This window comes from Choristoneura fumiferana, chromosome 17 (genome assembly GCF_025370935.1).
Source record: "Choristoneura fumiferana chromosome 17, NRCan_CFum_1, whole genome shotgun sequence".
Lineage (NCBI taxonomy): Eukaryota > Metazoa > Arthropoda > Insecta > Lepidoptera > Tortricidae > Choristoneura > Choristoneura fumiferana.
In genome coordinates, this window is record NC_133488.1 from 14591882 (window position 1) to 14615631 (window position 23750).

At 36.3% G+C, this 23750-nt stretch overlaps 1 protein-coding gene across 1 annotated transcript in view; it reads left to right on the plus strand.

The window, feature by feature from the left end:
• The first annotated feature begins 372 nt into the window (after positions 1-372).
• LOC141437513 (beta-glucuronidase) overlaps positions 373-23750 on the plus strand; it is a 28697-nt gene continuing 5319 nt past the window's right edge. Inside the window, exons 1-9 of the mRNA XM_074100945.1 lie at positions 373-704; positions 16586-16852; positions 17084-17266; positions 20012-20178; positions 20318-20460; positions 21372-21565; positions 21645-21791; positions 22202-22374; positions 23122-23265. Coding sequence (XP_073957046.1) covers positions 16589-16852; positions 17084-17266; positions 20012-20178; positions 20318-20460; positions 21372-21565; positions 21645-21791; positions 22202-22374; positions 23122-23265 — 1415 coding nt within the window. The 5' untranslated portion in view covers positions 373-704; positions 16586-16588. The remainder of the gene's footprint in view (positions 705-16585; positions 16853-17083; positions 17267-20011; positions 20179-20317; positions 20461-21371; positions 21566-21644; positions 21792-22201; positions 22375-23121; positions 23266-23750) is intronic.

The following is a 23750-nucleotide window of genomic DNA, read 5'->3' on the forward strand; positions in this document are numbered from 1 at the left end:
TTTTTTATGAGTTAATCACGCCGAAAAAGTGGATAATTCAAATAATATAATGAATTTAAAAGAAAAACTACTTATTACAACGAGTAGGTAATTGTCGATCGAAACTTGATATTGAATATTTGTCATATATTCGTACGAAACCCTACACTGCGTGTGGCCCGACAAGAACTTGGCCAGTTTTTTATCATACATTTCATGCGGGGTCTTTTTGAAAAACAAAGGAAGTGGGCTCTAACATTCTGGGCTCTGGAGCGGTATTGCAGTCACGCCTTTTGGCTAGAAAGTGAAATACTTAATAACCGTACTGTTAGTTGAAGTCGTATCACTGTTACAGATATCGCTAAAAAGAGGTGTTTATTCCATTCGGTTGGATAAAGCCGGTGCATTCCGACGGCGGATTTACGTCCAACCAGCCAGTCTGCCGACTCACGTGAGGCGGCAAACACGGTCGCGTGTTAGAAATACGAAAAGCGCGCTAGAATTAAAACAATTGACAAAATCCGTTGGTTATGAATAAAACTGTTAACTGCAAACGTAGAAATAACAACGTAATTATGTGAATAAAATCAAAGTGCTACGTACTTATTAGTTGATAAATTAATAGAGATTTTTAATTACTTACCTCAAGACTTTTACCGCATTTTCGCGGGTGAATCAATCATACGTATTTTTTGCACCCGAAGAAAGTTTTTTGTGCATTCAATGTAAGTAATTTGTTTCTTCTGCAGTCATGCTCAATTTGACTGATAATAATTTTACTAAACTTTGTGTTATCAGTTAGTTAAGCAGGACAGCAAACATTTCAAAATAGTTTACACAGTAATTCTCGAACTATTTAACTAATCTTAATACAGTTATGTAAACTTAACCGATATATCTTTACACATATTATCCTTTAACTACATAAACAGCACACAAAGTGCAAATTTACCGGATATTTTTGCTGTGCCTTTTCTAACAAAAGAATTAGGAGTATTCAAAAACTACCGTCTATGCCATGCCGTGTTTTAAGTTGCCACAGCATTGCTTCATAACTTACTGCGACAAAGAAATGTTTCCTGTCGAGATTTCACATCCTTAATTTCGCATACGTGTAGGTAGGTATATAGCAAATATATTGAATAGGTACGCCTTAAAATTTATAACAAAACATCTTATCTATGCCGTTGTCGCATATGCTTGTTAGTGTCTCCTTTTTTTGTCTAATTAGAAACGACTGCTAACCATATCAAATATTGAGTTAACAATTCATATTTACGTTGTTCTAGGTCATTGAGTATTTATAACAGGAAAATATGACCATACTAATTATAGAAGTCATCAGAATGCGAATGTTCTAATTTGTTAAATATCACGGCGTCAAAAACTATCATGCAGTAAAAATATCGGGAATATTCAGGACTAATATTCGGAAAAAGAAAGATCATTTAACTTTTAGATATAAATACTTGCACGTAAATTTAAAATGTTATCATTTTTTTTAACTTTCAATAAAGTTAATATGTTCAAGCAATTCGTAAGTAAAAATTCGCATGTGTGGGATGATAACGGAATTTCTTATATACTCGTATTTTATTTCTTATCAATCATTTGGTCAGGTCAAGTGATAGTCATTATAGGTTTTTCTGTGTTTTATTGAATGCGATGTTGTTTTCTTTTCAACAAAATCATATCATATAAATCGAGCCTGTAACCTGTCTATTGCATAGGTATACGCATAAATTAGAATATTTGTTTTGTTTAAAAGTGTAAACAGGTGTAGGAAAACCACTGAAATTTTGTCTTTAGACGCAAAATTTAGCACACAGTTCAGATTTTGAGACTTTACGTGCTTAAATCCTGATACTTCCTACATACCAAATTTTATCTAATTCCACCAAGCCGTTTCGACGTGAAAGAGTATCAACACACACACACACACACACACACACACACACACACACACACACACACACACACACGCACGTACCTACACACGAACATACCTACATACTCATAAAACTTTCGCATTTATAATATTAGTAGGTAGGATGATAAGAAAATGACATCAGCTGTTTATTGGTGATGTTTTGGAAGTGATACTTTCGTTTTAAAACATCTCTCCGGTAATTCAACCAACAACCGGCAACCTGTTAATCAATAAATTACAAAATCCATCATAAGTTGTGCTATTAAAATGTAGTAAATTAAAGGTACGAGTAGGTATGTCTTTAAACAAATGTGTTTTAGAACAAGTATACATTACGAGTACTGCACTAATAATTAGTTTTTATTACTTCAAAAGGAAGAAAAAAAGAAATCTTATATGAACACTTTCATATCCGCCTATCTGTTTGTCAATCTGTCAAGATCCTTTTTCTCAGGAACACGTAGAGGTATCAAGCTGAAATTTATATCAAATAGTTACTCGGTTCTGCGACCCTTGGAAGCAGTCTGTAGTTGTTATTGATACCATTTTCCGCTTTAATTAAATCATAAATTTTCGAGAAAGTGAATTTACTTGCATATGAAAAGTAAAATGAAGGACTTCTTGAAATAAAAGGAGGAGCTCTTAGTTTGAATAATTTCGAAAATAAGTTTATCCGAGTCTCGCCATTCCAAACTATACTTTCATATTATCACGCATAAGTATCACGAATAACTAAATAGCTTGGTTTTTATGAAAAAATAACCCTCTTTCGGGCAGTCGGGTAAAAAAGAACTGTCAGATACAGTACCTACTGGACTAAAAATGTACTGTCAATTTAAACAACCTTCCTTATATTAATTAGTATGTCTTATTCGCTCGACCCGAACAGTATAGTTACATAAGTCAAGTCCTCATGTCCTAATTGAAGAGGTCAAAGATGTACAGTCAGCTGGAGAAGTGGATCAGGGTTGTGGTGCTTAAAATGATCTACAAACTCTCTTATTACCTGGGTGGTAGAGTCGTGTGTAGATCATTTTGAGCACTAGATCTGCTTATCAACTTCTGCTGCTAATTGTACCTAAGAACTAAATCAGGACCATCTGCTCCTAAACAATCACGGCCCAATATAAATAAAACGAAATAAATTGATTGAAGAGCCCCAGAAACAATGCCACTAATATTATAAATGCGAAAGTTTCTATAAGTCTGTTTGTTTGTTTTTTGTTACTTCATCAGTCATCACGTCTATTTATTTTATTTTATTAATTTGTGTACAATAACATAATGCATGCTAACGAAATTACAAATAGTGACTTACTTTACGTAATTACAGCGCAATACATCACAATAATGATTGCACACAGCATTTAACACAAGTCTAATAAAGGAAAGGAGAAAAAGATTAAAAACAAAAATCAAAAATCAAAGAGAGAAAAAAACAATCCAAAAAGAAATTATTTGCGGCAATTCAATACAATAAGCACATTGCGTACAACAGGATTACTGGAACACAAGAAACTAAATCATAATACTTGAGCAAAATTCATTTCACAAATATGTTGTTTCAAAAGTGTTTCGATTTAAAACTTATCGTTTGAGAACTAGTCCACAAAAGGTTTCTATGCCAAACTCATTGATTTAAAAAACGACTTAAAAAAAAGGTTACTTAATAATAATTGCTACCATACGCAAACCAAGAAAAAAAAGATACAAAATTTGTATTTATAACGTTATTCATCTACCGTCATATTGCTGGCGTTATTAGTTACTTCTTTTCTGATAGCAACTCGTTTTTGTGTGAGGTCGCAGTTCTAACACAACCTACTTTACTGGTACCAGTTTATTTTTGGTGAGGTCGCAGTTCTAACCTAACCTAACCTTCTAAACTGGTACCAGTTTTTTTCTTAGGTCGCAGTTCTAACCTAACCTACGAGTACTTCACTAGTAACGACGTTACGGCGATTTTATTATAAAGTTTTTTATAAACTGAAACCAATGACAAACAAACTAGTATACCAAACGTTTGTAGGTCGTACGTTATAATATGAATAATAAATAATTTATTTGCCAAAGTATAATATACAATATTAAATGAAATTTTGTTAAGTGATTATTCGGTAAAATAAATTATTTGCAAAATCTGTAGTTGTATAAAGATAAATTTATGAAATGAAGTATTTGTCAAACTTTCGTTGCGAAATGAAAATGAAATGATAGGACACCATGATCTACACTAACAAATAATTTGGAAATCGACAGATATAGACGAAATGAAGTATAGACTTCTTTCATTATAATTCGCAGTCGTATTCACCCGGACCCGAACGCTGCTGTTGAATGGGTCAGAGTTCAGCGAGCAGCGCCTGTGTACACACAACGATAAATTAAATGATATCTGACACTTCAGTGAAGCGCAGCTGCCCTACTGGTGCTGGTGCATCACTATGCAGGGCTATCTCACGTAGTTCACCTACATCTTGCTACGTACTAGTTATCGTTATTAGCTTACATTCTCCTCGTAGCCGTAGCTAATATACGATACGCGTCATTGTATTCATGGTCAATGTCAAGATGACCCGGCGATTAAAGTTATTTCTACTTATAGGTAGGTAGGTTTACTAATGTTTCGGCGAAAATTATTTAGCAAATTATTAATTCCCAAACTATTTATCCACTATTTTTATTTAGGCGAAATATTATTTCCCAACTCAACGTTTCGCACTTATATCATTTCCCAACTAATGAGTTGATAAATTATTATTATGCAAATTATTACCTTTAATTTTTTTAAGATGTCATTTATATTTTCGTCAAATGTATTGATTAGCAAATGTATTGGATTTGACTGGCATACCTTAATTTAGCAACATATTGAATGGCATCCAACCTACTTTCCTAGCGGCAGTTATCCTGGCTGCTATAAGTAAATTACTTTGTAAATTGAAGAAACTAGATTCCGTTTATAACTTTTCAGTTTTATTTTAGTCGATTTAATTTATTAGTTAAAAAAATTGTTTTTTTTTTTGTTTAAGTTTAAGTTTTGTTTAAGTTTTTAATTTTTGTTTTAATTTTTAATAATCAAACAACCGCGGTGACTCTTGCGTTTTTTTCATTCCACGCCATGAACGTTTCAGGCCAATAATTTATAAAAAAATATACTTGAATCCCGAAAGCACAAAAAAATAAATATATCTCTATAGCTTTAAAGATTTCGTAGTAATAAACAAAAATCCGGGAGACGAGCTGTCGGTAGGCCTCCAACAAGATGGAGCGACGACTTGGTTACGCGGTGGATGCGGAAAGCACAAAACCGGTCTGAATGGAGAGCCTTGGGGGAGGCCTATGTCCAGCAGTGGACGTCTTTCGGCTGACATGATGATGATGAAACAAAAATCACTTAAAAATATATTATTACGTTTTAAAACTAAAAAGATAAATTTTAATCTCGTCAACTTTCATCGCGTAAAACGGAACTCCTATATCAATAGAGCTTGACTTTGTTTATCGATCGAATCGATTCCACAATCTTGTATAATCATTTGACTCGCATCATCTGTCAATTAGTACGAGAGCGAAGGTCCTTAAATGCGTCTTTGTATCGAGTGTTTCGTATCGTTTGATGTTTTGAACTGTTAGTTTGTTATTCAATTTTGTTATTACGGTTTTTGTTATTTTTTTTCCCGTTATTAGTTTTGATATATTGTCAAAGAAGACCGCATGGTTTGTGAGATCCCGATAGACAAGCAAAATCACTTGCTACGCGGGTGAAGCCGCAGGCAAAAACTAGTTAAAAATATAAACTATCACTAATAAAATCGATTAAACACCCTTAGCATATTTAATCGAGAATCGCAATAAATCGATTCGAATTTACATTGTCACAACCCTTTAATTGCTTAATGACATGTGTCACCGTACCCATCCTATCCGAAAATTACCTACTATAGGCACTACTATAGGTAACTTTAAAGAATTGGGACTTTAGTAAAATTCCGTAAAACCAATACACGAGCAAAGCCGCAAGTAAAAGCTTTATACAGGGTGGAACCAAATGATGATACTTTACTTAAACAGGTGATAGAGTTGCTTAAACTAAACAACTTTCTCCAAGGAACATAGGTCGAAAAAGAAAAAAAAACAGATTTCCATACAAAATGTATATATTAGCTGACCGACTTTGACTATGGATAGGCGTAAAATAAATTCGTTTTTTGACCTATGTCATGGAACAGAAAGTTATTCAGTTTAAGCAACTCTATCACCTGTTTAATTAAAGTATCATCATTAGGTTCCACCCAGTATATCAATATAAGTATTTATTTGTTGTACTTTACGCACAACTTTTACTATATTTATTAAAACGGTAATGTCTGTTTCTATCGTGTACGTGGCAAAATATCATTTTCCTCTCATAATGAAGCAGGACGTATACCTACCGGCAATTAACACGTTCCTGCCCCGAATACACAAGCCAAGCCTCACACTTGAGCCGGTCAGTTTCGTAAATCAGCTCATTTAGGTTAAGCCTACAGGCTACATGGTGGAAATATCCTGCCACTGTAATTGGGTCACACCATTTCCTTGTGGCAGAAAGCGCGTGAAAGGCCAAAGTTTAAAACAGTAATGCGTAAACACGCGTGGCAATGGCGAGCGTAAATAAACACGGCCAGGGAAAACAAAACACTAGCAAACATAGCGTATATCAAGGACTCCTTGATGGTTTCGTGTGTTTTGTTACTTAATTAGTACCAGTCATAATACTATTTCAAACTTAAGCATAGAATAGAATAGAATTGAATTGAATTTACTTGCAAATAATAGGTAGTTACATAAAATATCATTAGGTGGTGTTGAGACAATAGACAGCTTATTCTGCTATTTCTAATTTATACACACAAACATCACGCCTGTATTCCCAAATGGGTTAGGCTGAGCACACGAAATGTTACCGCTTCCGAGCCACTTTTAGCAATTTTAGGTTTTAAGCTTGACAAAAACGGTACAATAGTGACAGCATGGGCAATGGAGGGGGGGCAAGGGGGCTGCTGCACAGACGCACAGACAAAACACGGGTGATCTGACCTAAAAATCTGCAGGGCTATTACGAAATTCGAAAATCGAAGATCGTATCGTACCGTCCCGCCGACGCTTATATTATTTAATACGAGAGTGAGAGGGACGGTACGATACGACCTTCGATTTTCGAAATTTCGTAGTAGCCCTACTGACTTGCATCCCCCTAGGCCAGAAGCTGGGTACGCCCATGAGTGACAGGTTGCTAGCCTGTTACCTACGGTATACCTTAACCTATATCCTCAGTCGCCTCTTACGACTTCCACAAAAAAAATGGAGAGGTAGGATAGGTAATCATTTAATATAGCATGCAAATATATATCTTTCATATTTTGCAGCTTTGGTTTGTAATATGAAAAATGAAGCAACTATTTTAAGTACATATTAATTACCAATACAAACTCATTATATATGACCGCCTTGATATAGCACTTAGCAACGAGGTTGGTTGGTTATCTCGTTAAAACATCGTTAAATCAGGCTCGACCTATCTATAACATCTCACATTAGCAACATTTTTTCATTTAAAAATCTATTATTCTTCGTACAACAGGTGAGCTAACGGAATCATTAGGCGTAAGTAATTAAGCTCCTTGCCTTAATGAGACAATTTGAACTGGGTCACCGCAGCCGGGTCACTAAATAGATACTCTGTAGGTACCACGTAAGAGAAACTTTGCTCTAAGAAGGCTACCAATGGATTTTGACTAATTACAGTAGCCTTTAGCCGTGACTTAGCAACAATACTAAGCGCCACTTAAATAATGTTTCAATAGAGATTATTGTGCAGTTGCAAATGAACGGTGACGGTATTTGGCTTTAAGCCGATATTGTACGTACAGTCACCAGCATTAATATCTGCCACGGTGGAGCGTGCAAAAATATCTGACACGTCCTTCCGGCCATAGAAATAGAGTCGTATCACGCACGCACGCTTGTTGTATCATATATTGGCGCTGGTGACTGTACCTAAAACGTAACCAAACTTATAGGCAAGTCCACATTTTTTTATATTATCGTTTATACCGAATTACAATACCGAATTTGGTCGGTTCCTAATTAAATATCAACGCTCTCATTCAATCGAGGGTTGACTCATAGTGATCCCATAAAGTAGTTTAATGTTTGACAGTTGTGTTTGTTACTTTATTTCTTTAGATTCTAAAGTTTAGAATAAAGTGTTTGAATTTATAATATTATACTTACTTACATGCGATGTATGCAGTCAGAAAACTTGTGGTACTGCTAGTACTCTATATTTACTGTCATTAGATAAAATGTATATACCCTGGGCTAAGGCCGAGTGGTAATTCGGACTCATAATCCGGTCTACCAGGCTTATAATTTTAGCTCAGCTTACCTACAAAGAATGCCTTGGAATTTTCAGAATGAAAGTGACTAAGTAAGTGACTCAATTATATATTTTTATTCTCATTTTAAAACTTAACCCGTTTTAAAAAAAATGAATTAATCAATAAGAACTTTTTTATTCTCATTTTAAAACTTTAACCCGTTTTTTAAAATTATTTCGAATTAATCAATTAGGGAACTCTAAAGGTGATTTCACTATGGAGCTAGAGGTTTGCATTCATAGTTTGATCAATTATACCCAACTGTACTAAAACAAGCGAGGATCGGAATGCTGCAAGAGTACAATTCCCATGAAGGCATTTCTCAGAATAAGTGTAACTACCCACATTGAGTGCACTGCACACCAGATTAATTTCCAGCAAGCAGACAATTCGTCAGTTACCAGCTAAGATCCGCGATAAGCCGCTTCAAGATGCAGCGGACACTCGCCGACATTATTATTTCATTTAGCGACAATTTAACCGGGGTACGTGGAGCCATAAGTATGAGAAACCCTGGATTATAACATACGTAATTAAAAATGAGAAACTGGTCTATTTAACTAGTATTAAAAAAACCGGCCAAGATCGTGTCGGACACGCCCGAAATAGGGTTCCGTAGCCATTACGAAAAAATTAAGTAATATTTTTCTAAGGATTTTGTATTTTGTACGGGATATTCCAAGTTTAGGTAGATTTTATACCTTAGGCTGCTATTTACTCTTAAACTACTAATAATTACCAAAAAACCTTAACCGTAACAGTTTTTCTTGTAAGTTTCAGATACTTACAATTTTTAAAAAATTTCCACACACCTGTTTAGATTTTAGAGAGGGGAGGGGGGTATGTCTGTCTGTCTGTCTTTCCGTCCGTCCGCGGCTTTGCTCAGGGACTATCAATGCTAGAAAGCTGTAATTTTGTACGAATACGTATGTAAACTATGTCGACACAATGGTACAATAATTACAAAAAAAAAATTATCGTACCTCCTATAGACGTAAAGTGGGGGTGTTTTTTTTTTCTCATCCACCCTTGTAGTGTGGGGTATCGTTGGATAGGTCTTTTAAAATCATTAGGAAATTGCCAAACGATTTTTCGATTCAGTCATTTGTTTGCAAAATATTCAACTTTAAAGTGCAAATTTTCATTAAAATCGAGCGTCCCGTTCGTAAAATACGAAATCCTTAGAAAAAAAATTAGGTACATATTTTTTCGTAATGGCTACGGAACCCTATTTTGGACGTGTCCGACACGCTCTTGGCCGGTTTTTAATAATTGATTTAAATTGAAAATAACATTCCTGTACGCTTATCCCTGGTTAACCGAAACTAACCGTTTTGTTGGCGAGCGCACTCAATAGAGATTCTTGATAAAGCATTCCTGAGGGCACAATGCATCTATTCAGCTTGCTGAATATAAGGGTGGAGAATTTTAATAGGCGTGGTAAAATGTTCACAAATGATCCCCACCGTTAGATATCTTAACATCTTATCGTACTATAGAAAAGACGATGGAAACGCAAATTTAGTGAACACCATTCAAAAATAGTAGGTAGGTACTAATTTATCATCATAAATTTTAATAAGAAATTTGATGCAGTTTCTCCTATTAGTTATCCAATAAATAGTTAATTTTGCGGATGACCACGATCCTTTGCGCAACGGTGCCAAGTTAGCAGCAGTTTAATTTAAGGTTACGTCATTTAGAGGCGATGGCCTTTAAATGGCAAATCCAATTTTTTCTGTCGCTCAGCTATCTTTTAACGAATGTATGGTATCGTGTGTTTGCCTGCGGCCTGAACAGGGCGGCGATGTATCAACATTTTTTGCACGTACCTATGGCAGTAAATAAAAGCCATGACGAATCCGTATAGCATAGGGCCACCGAACGGCACGCCTGCTTAAAAAAATAGCAACGAGGTCATTGTCCCCCTCAAATAATAATTAAATAATGCGTACTTATTTTTTATAATTAACTAATTCCGTGATTTCCGTGCTAAATTTTTAAAGTGAATTGTACCGTCTTTATTGAAATAATCCTATCCGAAAGTGAAAACTATAAATTTGCAATACATCACGACAAAAAATATTATAAAAGGACGCAACTTAACTAGCACACTATAACACAATTCTTATGTTTGTAAACATAGGAAATGCACCCGTAATCGCGTGCTCTACATACAAACGCAAACACAATGATTTCTGTTTCTTGAGATTAGTATAGCGGTCAGTGATTATGAATGTGAAGCCAATATTGTAACCGGTGTAATTTATTATTTTGTTATAAAGATATATTATTCAATTTCATATGGTCATACCTAAATATCTACGAGTTACGTGGGTCTCGTGTGTACTATTGTTTAACTGCGAAGGTATAGCAGGTTGGTAAATAAATACACACACATTTAATGAATTTGTCGGGAATGTGTTGAGTTTATAATATAATTTGAATGTAATAAATTGCTAGGTGTTATATTTATATGCATCGGAAGATACTTACATAATTATATCTAACTAACACTTCTCTTATTCGTCCTTTCTGTACTATATTAAGGTATCTTTTTTGCTCCAAGCTGTCTAATGAAATGAAAATTTGACGCCACGCCACGGTGCTCACTTACATCTGTTAGAAATAGAAATAAATAGAAATCTATTTCTATTTTTCTATATCTATTTCTACATCTATTTTACTGTCTATCCCGTTATCGTTATCACATCGTGCCAAGCGGACTCCACCTTGCGTGCAAAAGTAAAGGTATTGTCACACATGCTAGATACTAGCATGAGAGCATGCTACTATTGAGCAAATGCTACCTACTAGCATGTGTGTATAGGACACGTGCTACTATTAAGCATGCTTATTTAGTGGCATACTGATACTTCAGATACTAGCATGCTTATAAGCATGCTTATTAGCATACAGTAGGTAATGAGCATGTGTAAGGCGGCCTGTACTTCAGGTACTAGCATGCTTGCATTGCATGCTTATATTTATTAGCATGCTAGTAATGAGCATGTGTAAGGCGGCCTTAATAATGACCTACATTCTACCTAGCCGCTACAGTGATTTGATTCTATTATTAATAGTACATTATGTCTTAAGGGTGGTAAATAAGGAATTACGAACGAGAGTCTATTAGAAGCCCGAAGTCAAAATCGTTTTCATCATACATCACACTTGCTCGTAAACAGTGTCTTAACATGCAGGCTACCTTGGTTGCAACCCCCCAAATAAAACCCTCGACCTTAATGTGGTTGTCATGAAGCCCGTGGTCGGTAAATGGGTCATTACCCGTACTAATTTTCTTGTCATGAAGCCCAAGGTCGGTAAATGAGTCATCGCCCGTACCTACTGATACTGCAGCACGCGCTCCTGGTGCAGGAGCGCGGCGCGCGCACTTCGGGCACATGCTGCGGAGAGGAAGGGCGGCGTGGAGCTGGCACTGCCAAGAGTGGTCAGCGGTATAGGCAATTTTTGAAAAAATATTGGTTTTTCTTTTACAAATATACAATTTTACTCGCAAATGTGTTGAAAAACAGTGTATGTCGCACGGACGGTACAAATATTACGAACATCGACTCCGGGCTTCGACTTCGGGCTTCTAATAGACTCTCGTTCGTACTTTACTTTAATTGAAAATACAAACTGAAATATGGATGCACAGAAAAACCAGAAAAATAAGACCAGCACTGGGAATTGGACAACAAGTTGTCAAGCAGTGGTGTAGCGGTATAGCACACGGCACGGAATGCCGAGGACCTGGGTTCGATTTCCAGTGCTGGTCTTATTTTTCTAGTTTTTCTGTGCATCTATATTTCAGTTTGTATTTTGAATTTAGGTTTTACGGGATGACCGTAAAAGTAAAAAATTGGAATTGAAATAAAAAATACAAAAAGATTCCAAAAAACCAATCTTAACTTTACTTTAATGTTTGTACAATCTATTTTAATTTTTAATGCACTTTTTTTTACATAACAGCATTATAAAAAGAAATAACATACATAGTTTTTATGCTTATATATCTACTTAAATTTTTTACAGACGCAGTTATCAGTCATATAATAAGTAAAATAATATCAGAACATTATTTAAAGTAATTTTGTAAAAAAAAATGTATCTACTGTTATTTTGTATTGCAAATTATTGAATAAATTATCTTATATTGTCTATCTTAAAGTCCACTACCGTAAGGTTAGTTTACTTTGGCCACTGGGATTAGTTAACTCTGTCCTAGTTTTAAAGTTTTATTGAAATTATGGCATTATGGTTGGGTTAAGCTGAACTGCCCGTTTTTGCGTTTTTTTCATAAACCCTTTCCATAATGCTGCTTTTCACATGCTTTTCGTATGGATCAAAGTACCCCGACCTTTCGGCATCATTATTGTTTAAAAAGTATATAAGCTACAAAAACACATCTATCTGCCATCTTCCATGACACACAACTATCTGCTATATCTGCCAAGACGAAACAAGAATGTTTTTAGGGTTTTGGAGCCAAAATGGCAAAAACGGAACCCATATAGTTTCGCCATGTCTGTTTGTCTGTCCGTCCGCGGCTTTGCTCAGGGACTATCAATGCAAGAAAGCTGTAATTTTGCACGGATATATAAATAAACTATGCCGACAAAATGGTACAATAAAAAAAAATCAAAAAAAATTTTTTTAGGGTACCTCCCATAGACATAAAGTGGGGGTGATTTTTTTTTCTCATCCAACCCTATAGTGTGGGGTATCGTTGGATAGGTCTTTTAATAGGAGGTTGCAAAAACGATTTTTTCGATTCAGTGATTTGTTTGCGAAATATTCAACTTTAAAGTACAAATTTTCATTAAAATCGAGCGTCCCCCCCTCTAAAATCTAAACCGGTTGGTGGAAAAATTTGAAAAAATTCAGGATGGTAGTAAGTATATCAAACTTTCAAGGAAAACTATAACGGCTAAGTTTGCTAGAGAATTATTAGTAGTTTATGAGTAAATAGCAGCCTAAAGTATAAAATATACCTAAACTTGGAAGTTTCGTATGAAATACGAAATCCTTAGAAAAATATTACTTAATTTTTTCGTAATGGCTACGGAACCCTATTTTGGGCGTGTCCGACAACCTCTTGGCCGGTTTTTTAATATGTTGTAGTACGAGTAGGTAAGTTAATTAACCACAGATCATCGCCCGTTTATAAGTCATGACGCCTATCGTCATTCTCAATTAACTTGGTAAAAGCGGAGCTCATTGCATCTTAAATGAGAACTAATTGCAGCAGCTGCGTGACAGTTGAGTCCAGACGGAGAGGCATACTAAATCAGATAGGTATAAACATGGTCAGTAGAGAGTAGCATCCGAATAATGAAAGAAAATGTAAAATTTAAAAATCAGCGTAGCAATGGCCTTTAAGCAGCTTTTATTTTCGATGGCTGCAAACTGAGTGGTTAAACTTCATATCTAAGAACGCCTGGAAAAAAAATCTAAGGGTAAGTTAGCTTTACGATATAATCCTGTTGTCAAAATCAAACCGGTTGAAACGCCGCTTAGGTAAGGTTAACGAGTATTATTTTCTCTCTTGTGGACGTGGAGGAACTCAATGATAAAATTTTGCGGGTACTCATACTAGCCGTCAACACTGTAACTATTAGATGTCGAGAGTAATGGTTAGTTCCGTGCAGCTTCCTAACATTAGTTCGCAAATAAGTCCATGTGTAAATAATACCTATAGCATCAGTATAGTGCCTGATACATAATTGATGAACTGTTATTTTATGCAAGTAAAGAGGCGTTAAATGTTTAACATTACCCGACTTTTATCTAAACCGCATACCGTGACGACAATGGTGGTACACGGCATCCGCAGAATTTTGATCAACTCACATTGTTTATGCATATGCACTAGAAAGTCAGTCACTGGTTTCGTAATGGCATTTACATTACTGCATTATTTGTAATTTTAACATAACATTATCTACGTACATGTGCAGTATTACTTACACTTTTTGTCCATTTTGTCATATAATTAGCTGACGAGTTAACATGTGCTAAGGAACTAACATTTACTTTCTTATTTAATTAAAGAGTTATCCATTATAGCCTCGACCGTTATAGAGGATTGAGTTGAGAATCCTAATACAACGTGTTGGGATACTTTACTTAAGTAAATGTCTACAAATAATAAACATCCGCGTGAATATACTTCTCAGTACCGCTGTTAAATAAGTATCTAGTAAATTTTTAATAAGCAGGGAAGCATATTAAATATAATGACCCGGATAACTCACGTCTTAAATCGAGTTTAGCTCGACATGTTTCGGGCTAATCCGTAGCCCTTCGTCTTCGGAGCAACGCGCCTCAGCAGCTGCTGCAACACGCGCACTGCGCGCCGCCGCTCTGCTCGCGCTACTACCCGACGAAACTGACACCGGCACACAACTACCCGCGTTTACATCATCATTACAACTGTCAAATGTAGGGTAGCACACAACACTAACAACATCGCTCTGTAAAGGTACGTTCACACACACCGATGACGCAGCACGAGTATTTAACACCGTTTTCCAACTCGGAGGTACCGTCCAACCACTATCCCGGTTGAAATTCGGCCGACGACTAATCTCGATGGCTTCACGCACTTTCCGCGGAATGAAAAATTTCTCTCTCGTAAGTACAGATACCTTATCAAATCTGATATAGTGCGTCGAAACCGAGTCCATTGAGTGCTCGGCCACAGCAGACCCCTTGTCGTCCTGTTTCCTCATACTGCGTATGTGCTCCGATACCGTTGTGGAAACGTTTCGTCCAGTCTCTCCAATATAGCTCTTGCCACATGCACAGGGAAACATATATACCCCGGGACCACTCAGGGGCTCCTTATCCTTCGGCGAACGTACCAACTGTCTGAGCTGTTGTATTTAAGACGTGAGTTATCCGGGTCATTATATTTAATATGAGTGAGTCTCACGGTAGTTTCATGTTCAAAAGCAGGGAAACCCTTGTAATTAAAAATGCATTTACTACTTACTTATTAGCTCTTTTGAGCTATGTATATTTGGTTACACTAGTATGAACAAATTGTTTTTATTCATCTCACGTCATTGCTTGGCAGCCTGGGCCGCCGCCCAGTCCGTCTCAGCCTCAGCACGCGTTAAACTCTTACGTGAATGCGGAGTTAATCAATTCAAGGTTAATAAACGTTACCTGTATTAAATAACATCAATTATACTGCAATCATTTTTTTTGTCTCCCCTCGTTTCTCGTTTTATTAGAACTATACTAGTGTTGGTTTATTTTTGCTCATTATATTAATATGCTTCGGAACAACCAATTAACTATTTTCGACAGTTATTATTTGAGGATTTTATAAGGCAGTTGAATACAAAACTTCAAATAGATAAAAAGAAAAACATTATAGTTTCCGTTTTTCGAGACTTCGTCTGTGATGAATCAATGAAATTTTCTGTGGTTGACACATTTATATTTAATGCCTGGGCCACTTTCGGTGAAATAATAACTTGACCCAGCATATACAAATACAATGTTTTAATAAATATTAACACTAAAAAAAAAACCATTTTATGATAACTACTAATGGCTAGGAAGCATACATGCTGTCGCGAGTTTCCAGAGATCCAGTATAATAAACAGCGTCTCATTTCTTATCAACAGGTAATGAAATGAGACGCTGCTAGGGTTTCGTAGCCATTACGAAAAAATTAAGTAATATTTTCTAAGGATTTCGTATTTTGTACGGAATATTCCAAGTTTAGCTATAATACCTTAGGCTGCTATTTACTCTTAAACTACTAATAATTCTCAAGAAAACTTAACCGTTATAGTTTTCCTTGTAAGTTTGATATACTTACTATCATACTGATTCTTTTCAAATTTTTCCACCATTTTTATGAAAATTTTCACTTTACAGTTGAATATTCTACGTTTTATAGATCTACTCCGATATTTTTGCAAATAATCAAAAAAATTAACGACAAGAAACAAGAAGAGATAAAACAAAATTCGTAAAACACTTGTCGCAATAATGCATAACTATAAAGATTATCCTATTCTCACTATATGGTTATAGATACATATGCTTCATCTATTCTTTTAGGTAGTCTGATACTATAACGTAAAGACAATGATAGTTTATAAATCTAAAGAAGGGTTTTACTTTACGTAGATCCATTACAAAAAACAGGACAAAAGTTAGTGTTAATGCCATTTTTCTGACCTATGAAAAGATGATGATTTTGCACGTGTATTTTATTTGTTACAGATAATGTGGGTGAAAAAATCAAGGTTACTGTGCGTTCTCATATCGGCGGTGGTTTCTGCCAACGCCATCGTGCCGGGTTCTGCGAGTGCCAATGAAATCAATCAATTACAAAGAAAACCGGACTTTAGAGTGGGAGGATCATTGTACCCGCAAGCGACTGAAACTAGGGATTTGAGGACACTCGATGGGATCTGGAACTTCAGAAAGTCCCCCATCGACCCGGAATATGGGTACCGGAATGAGTGGTTTAAGCAGGATCTTCAAAAGGTAAATAAATCTATATGTACCAATTAATGATGTTGACCATGTTGATATTTTTTCTCCCCACCCTTTTACTTATAAATATGTGCTGAATGTGACATACAATAACGTCTACACTATAAAGACCAATCTTACCTATACACATGACATAGATTATTCCTCATCAAATATGAGATAAACCCAACTAAAACTGTAAATTTGAATCTTAAAAGTTTATTAAAATGTATTGTCATGTAGACGGGTCCAGTGATCCCCATGCCTGTCCCTTCGTCATACAACGACGTGGGTGAAGATGTGTCTCTGCGCGACCACGTGGGACTGGTGTGGTATGATCGCCGTTTCTACGTGCCGTCGTGGTGGGCGCGGGCCGAGCAACGCGTCTGGCTAAGGTTTAGCAGCGTACACTATGCTGCGCAAGTGGTAAGCAATTCATAATATCGGATCTTGTGTACTGGATAATGGGTCAAGTGATCCCCAAGCTGGTTCCTTTTCCGAGACGTAGGATAATTCAAAATACTGCCTATAGAATGAGTTTGATGTTCAATAGCATACAGTCCTTATACACAATAATTTCTTATAAGTAGTGTAATGTTACGCCTGTTGCTGCTTAAAACTATAAATACTTACCCAAGCACTCTATTCTACACTACACTCTCCCAGCAGTGATAGTAAACACAATCACGTCTCGTAATGTGGCTTATTGTTAAGCTACATTTGCTTCACATAACTATTGCGTTTTGACTATAAATAAATGCATTACCTAAGCCATTAATGCACTATACGGGTGTGACGTGAACATAAGATGGTGTGAACGCTCGGGTTTTGTTTTCTTTTGCCACAATGTAATCGTCTCTCCCGGCCATTATGATTCTATACGATATTCGCTGGGATCTCGTAATATTGCGTGAAGAAATTTACAAAGCAATAAACATTTCGTCTTTGTATGTACTCGTATATGTTGCGAAAAGCACAAAAAAATAATCGGTGATTCTGTATGGACATTTAATTTATAATTGTATTTAATTACTTTACACAAAACACTTTGGTTACATGGGTTTTAACGTATCTCCCATCATCAGTTCCGGGACCGTTAATTTAAAACAACCTTGACTTTTCCCTTTTGTTCTGAGTAGGTTCAGTACTTTTGACTTTAATTCATGTGATTTAGGGGAACAATCAGAATACCTAAACATGAGAATAATGCCAGCAAGGTGGAACATGGTGGAACCTTGATTACATGATTATCATATAAATGTGTTTGTGGTTACATCACCTCTTGATATCCGTTTACTGCACAATATTCTTGATAAAATATTCGTACGAAAAAGTTCCGGACTTCTTCAAAGCTTTTATGGCTCTTGAGCTTTTTCTAAAACAATTATTTTTCTGATCAATGCCATTGATGATGCTAACAAACAAAAATCTCAACATGAACAACCAAAACCGGACGGAGGTGGCAACAGAAAGGGCGTCAATCCAGCTCTGGCTAGACTTCCATTCAGCTGTCACATCGGTCGCTAGGCAATTGCTTGATTGTAATTGGGCAATTGTGCGGCGACACCGGTCGGGCAATACACACCCAGTGACCTAACTGAGATTTAAGATGGGCTCGCTAATCTATCTAGGTAGGTACATAATTAAACAAAAGCGCCTCTAGTCGTGTAAGACGAAAAGTATTCTCTTACACATATTTACTTTGACTTTCTGCTAAACAAACTTTGACAGGTGAATTAATACTAAGCGGTCATTTGTTTGGCATATTAATTTTCATTGTTAAACATTAAAAACCTAATCTAATCGTATCCATCTATGTATTACGTAAAGTATCTTAACCTCATCAGAGGGAAGACGTCCACTGCTGAACAAAGGCCTTCCCCTTAAAACGCATTAATATCGACACCTCGCCACTTGCATCCACTATTTGCCCGCAACTCTCACGATGTCGTCAATCCACCGAGTAGTAGGGCTCCCAACGCTGGTAAATTTCAATTAAATATCGTTAAAAAAATAAACGTAACTTTGTTAGAAAAACGCGGAACCCACAGTCACACACATTCCTATGACTGGCTAAAGTCGGGTGTCATTTGTAAGACAAATTGCTCTAGAGGGCAAGAAGCACTGACCTCGCTTAACCGACAACTTACTCAATCAACTTCCTACAGACGCGCCTAACGCGGCTTTCGGCGTACGAAATGTAGTACCCACACCTCAACAAATCACGTCGATTCAATCTACGGGACCGATCTAGTCAATATTGGCGACAGTTTTATTAGGTGACCTCGTTAAACTTCTGCGGTAAACATTTTATGTCCCATTAGATTAACTGAGACCTAAATTGCGTCATACCTACCTACTTACAAAGAGATAAGTACGTAAATGTGAAAGCCTTGCGCACTAGATTAGTAATTTATAGCAACAGCAGTGTCTGTTCATATGTATACATTACACTACGATATGGGATACCACCGCGTGTATCCAATTACGCCCCTCTGATGATCATTTGGGATTCCTTACAAAGTAATGGATATAACACAATACACCAAAGACGCTGCACTATTTTAATCATTGACTATTTTAATAACGATATAATATGTAACTTACGACTGGCAAAACCAAGTGGCAACACTGTTGTAGTGCAATCAAGTTAATAATTCAAAATGTTCCATATTTTTGCTCAAAGAACTTACGACTACTGGGACATATTTTCTATAATTTACTTTGCCTTGATGACTTCTACTAATGAGTAGGTACGCCATGTGTAGATGCTATAAATCATCCATGCAAAATATTTGGAGATAAACTTTTATGAATACGAAACCGACGACTTGAAAGCGAGAGGGCTTAATCTTAATAAATCAAATGAAAATACTTCAAACGTCAAAGGAACCTCAGTGTGGATTATTTTGACAGTCTTAAGACTTTCCCTGAAATATAAATAAGCAACAACATATTCACTCATAAATAACTCACAAAGTGAACTTATAATAAACAAATACTAATGAGATAATTTAATTATTACGTAATTGTAAGTTTACCCACGCGGATAACTCATTGTTAAGTATTTACATAAAATACCTAAGCCTGAATAATACATATTCGTACAATTCAAGTATTTGATAGTTAGAGAACCAACTACATAGCAGTAATATAGGATTGCTTTTTCAGTGGGTCAACGGCATATCAGTGACTTATCACGAAATGGGGCATCTGCCGTTTGAAGTGGAAATAAGTGAATTCGTGCACTACAACGGCAGCAACCTACTGACCGTTGTGGTTGACAACACACTCCTAAACGATACCGTCCCGCAGGGCACCATTACCGAAGTGTACACGTAAGTTTCCACAAGAAGTGTTATTTATTAATAGAATTGTCACTTATTTTCATCCATCAGTCATGTTGGATAAAGATTTATACTTTCTCAAAAAACGTCAAAATTGTGAAAAAGTAAATTTAGGGTTTTTCCGTAACAGAAACAAAACGTTCCGCCTCAAGCAAACATACACGTTTGACTTCTTCAACTACGCCGGTATCCACCGCACAGTATTCCTGTACAGCACGCCTCGCATCTACATCGACGATGTCATAGTCAACACTGACATACAAGGACTCACTGGTAAGTATTAAGCAAAAAAGGCCTTCACATCTTTCGAACGCCATTCAGCAGAACGCCATACACGCGTCATACAATAAGAAATTTAGAAACTAGAAACTATTTGTTCATACTTCACTGTATAAGGTGATCTTAAATCCATACTAATATAATATTAATATTTATAATAATTATTATAAATGCGAAAGTGTGTGTGTGTTTGTATGTTTGTCCGATTTTCACGTCGAAACGGAGCGACGGATGGACGTGATTTTTTTCATTAAGATAGTTTATGGGCCAGAGAGTGACATAGGCTACTTTTTATCCCGAAAAATGCACAGTTCCCGAGGGAACAGCGCGCGATAACTAAATTCCACGTGGACGAAGCCACGAGCAAAAGCTAGTTGATTATATTTTAAACTTATTCAAATTACCAATCTAGACGATAGTAAAATGAAGTATAATAACACATACCTCTACATTAACACGAAATTTTTGATGCATATATTATTATATCTAGTTAAACCTGTCAAGAATAGCATTCAACGACCATAAAGTCACGTGCGTTAATTTGGGAGCCACTTAAGATTCGAATATCTGTGTATAACAATTCAAAGGATTTTCTGACGAAATTGATCTCAAATTAACGCTCGTGACCGTACATATCTTTCATTTTAATAGTCCCTTGATTACTCATTAAAAGGATAGGATTTAATGACATGGCCCATCCTTCTTTCAAGAGTTATCCTTTGTTCAAACCACTTTGGGCTTATTTCAACGAGTGGGCGAACCAGACCATGCTCTCGACACGTTTCATTTAAGTATGTTAAGATGCAACAACATTGTTCTGGTTTGTACAGGATGCGCTCATAAAAATTCTTTAGAGTTCCATTTTAATTTCTTCTCGTCTCTAGTACTCTTTTTTAAATTCACAGGTTTCATTGTTTACAATGTAACGTACTATGGTTCCGATTCGAAAAACATCATATGCTTAGTGCAACTATTTGACAAGAATGATACACAAGTTGTCGCAGCGCAAGAGTGTGCAGGATTACTAGAGATTGGCAATGCTAATTTCTGGTGGCCATATTTGATGCATCCTGATCCAGGATATTTATACACCATGAAGGTAATAAAATAAATATTAATTACCCTTTTTATACTGTCTTAAAATAACAATGTGTTTAAATTCATACCTTCGGTTTCAGGCTTCTCTTATTGGGCCTCGTGGTGAACTCATAGACACCTATTACCAAAAGATTGGTATCCGTACCGTCACGTGGACCAACACCAGCGTCTTCCTTAACGACAAGCCGTTATATCTTCGTGGTTTCGGAATGCACGAAGATTCTGACGTAAGTTTCATGACCAAGAACTGGCCACCCATGTCATGCACCACTTATTTTATACGCAGCTGACTGTATGATAAAACGAAAACTTACTTGCACAAAAAAATCAGCCGCCATATTTAGTTCAGTATTTGCCAAAAGGCTTGTACATTTTCTTCCCTGATAGTTTCTAGATTTCATTGCTTACTCAAGGTTTCTTTCCACGCCAAAAACAGGCAATCACTCCTGTCCGATATGAACCGCTACACTTAAATAATACAGTTCCATCTATTATTCTATATATTGTCATAATCTGCTCTTGCTATATCTGTCGCGTCATTTGATTCCAAATTTCGGTAACACGGATCGTTATCCTATATGATAGAGAAACATACAGTCTCACGCTCTCCATTCATTTTAACTATTTTTTCTTATAGTTGCGTGGTAAAGGCTGGGATCCTGTGTTGTGGGTGAAGAACTTCAACCTGCTCCGGTGGACGGGCGCCAACGCGTTCCGCACCTCGCACTACCCTTACGCAGAGGAGATCTACCAGCTCGCCGACGAACAGGGCATTATGATCATTGACGAATGTCCCAGCGTCGATACCGAGTAAGCTTACTTCAAAATCTTAAAATATACCGTTTTTTTTTAAAATGGGAAACAGAAAAGTTGTACCTGGTTCGAATCCACGTGGCTGCAGTATTTCTCCATATGATTGTTATGTACGGAGATTATAAATGTGTGCGCGTGTGTTTGTTACTCTTTCACACTAAAATGGCTAGACTGATTTGGTTTAAATTTGATAAAAATGCTATTCTAGTGTTCAAAGTGATCTATTTTTTCACAGTTACCATATTTCGGGGAGAGAGGCGGTTATTGTTTAAAATAATTAAGAAATTAAATAACTCGAAAACCATTCAACTTACACCCCTAATATTGGATTAAGTGGACCAAAATAATTGCAAATTAGCTCTAGGTCGAATTACAAATCATTCTGTATAGGTGAGCCCTGTTTCCACGGGATCAAGATAAAATGCCAAAATTTTAACCGCTAGGGTTAGTGACAGCAAGTGTTAGCGGGTGTTTTTTCACAGTATATCCCTAGCTTTTTGAAAATTTTCAGCACCGTAAGCGCACGTTCACGAAACGCGTATCGTCTGTGTGCATGGGCCCTTAGTTTCGATAATAAAGTACCAAGATGGAATTTCAGTGATAAGATCAACTTTTCTAAGAAAATTATCACAGATTGATCCCTATAATATTGCTGAAAAGTTGAAAACATATGAACTGCCAGGCTCTTTAGCTGAAAAGACAGACAGATAAATGATTTATTATTTTATTGTTTACTATTTGCAGTATTTTCACGGACTCTTTGCTAAAGAAACACAAACAGTCACTACAGGAGTTGATCCACCGCGACAAGAACCATCCCAGCGTCATCATGTGGTCGATTTCCAACGAGCCTCGGTCGCAGCTGAAGCGCGCCGACGCCTATTTTGGGTAAACATAATGATTTAACACATTGTACTCGTACTACAAAACTAGTTCGCTAATGTCATTCAGAACTCGAAACTAAAGATCTGTTTTCTGTTTTGAATCTTCATGAAGACGAAGAAAATCGACGAGTTCCGAGTGACTTTTTTTTTACATGTAACTGACCGTGATTGACCCCTATCTTACCTGATGTTAAGTGCAGATGAGCAACATTCTAGTTGCACTTACTTTACATTTATTTTACTATGAATTCATTTGGGTCATTTGCAGAAAATATGTACCTTTCCTTTTTTTTCAGAAAATTGTTTTTAGGCTTATCTTACTCAGAATTGTTTCTACATTCGAACCTCATACAAGAAAAAATATGTCCCAAATGTTCCATCTCAGCTCGTTACATTTTTGTATGAATGTTTTTTTTTATTTCTATGATCATAACGCACCTGAGAAATAATTTTCCATATAAAAGTTTGGGACCCACTTGAAAGGTGCTA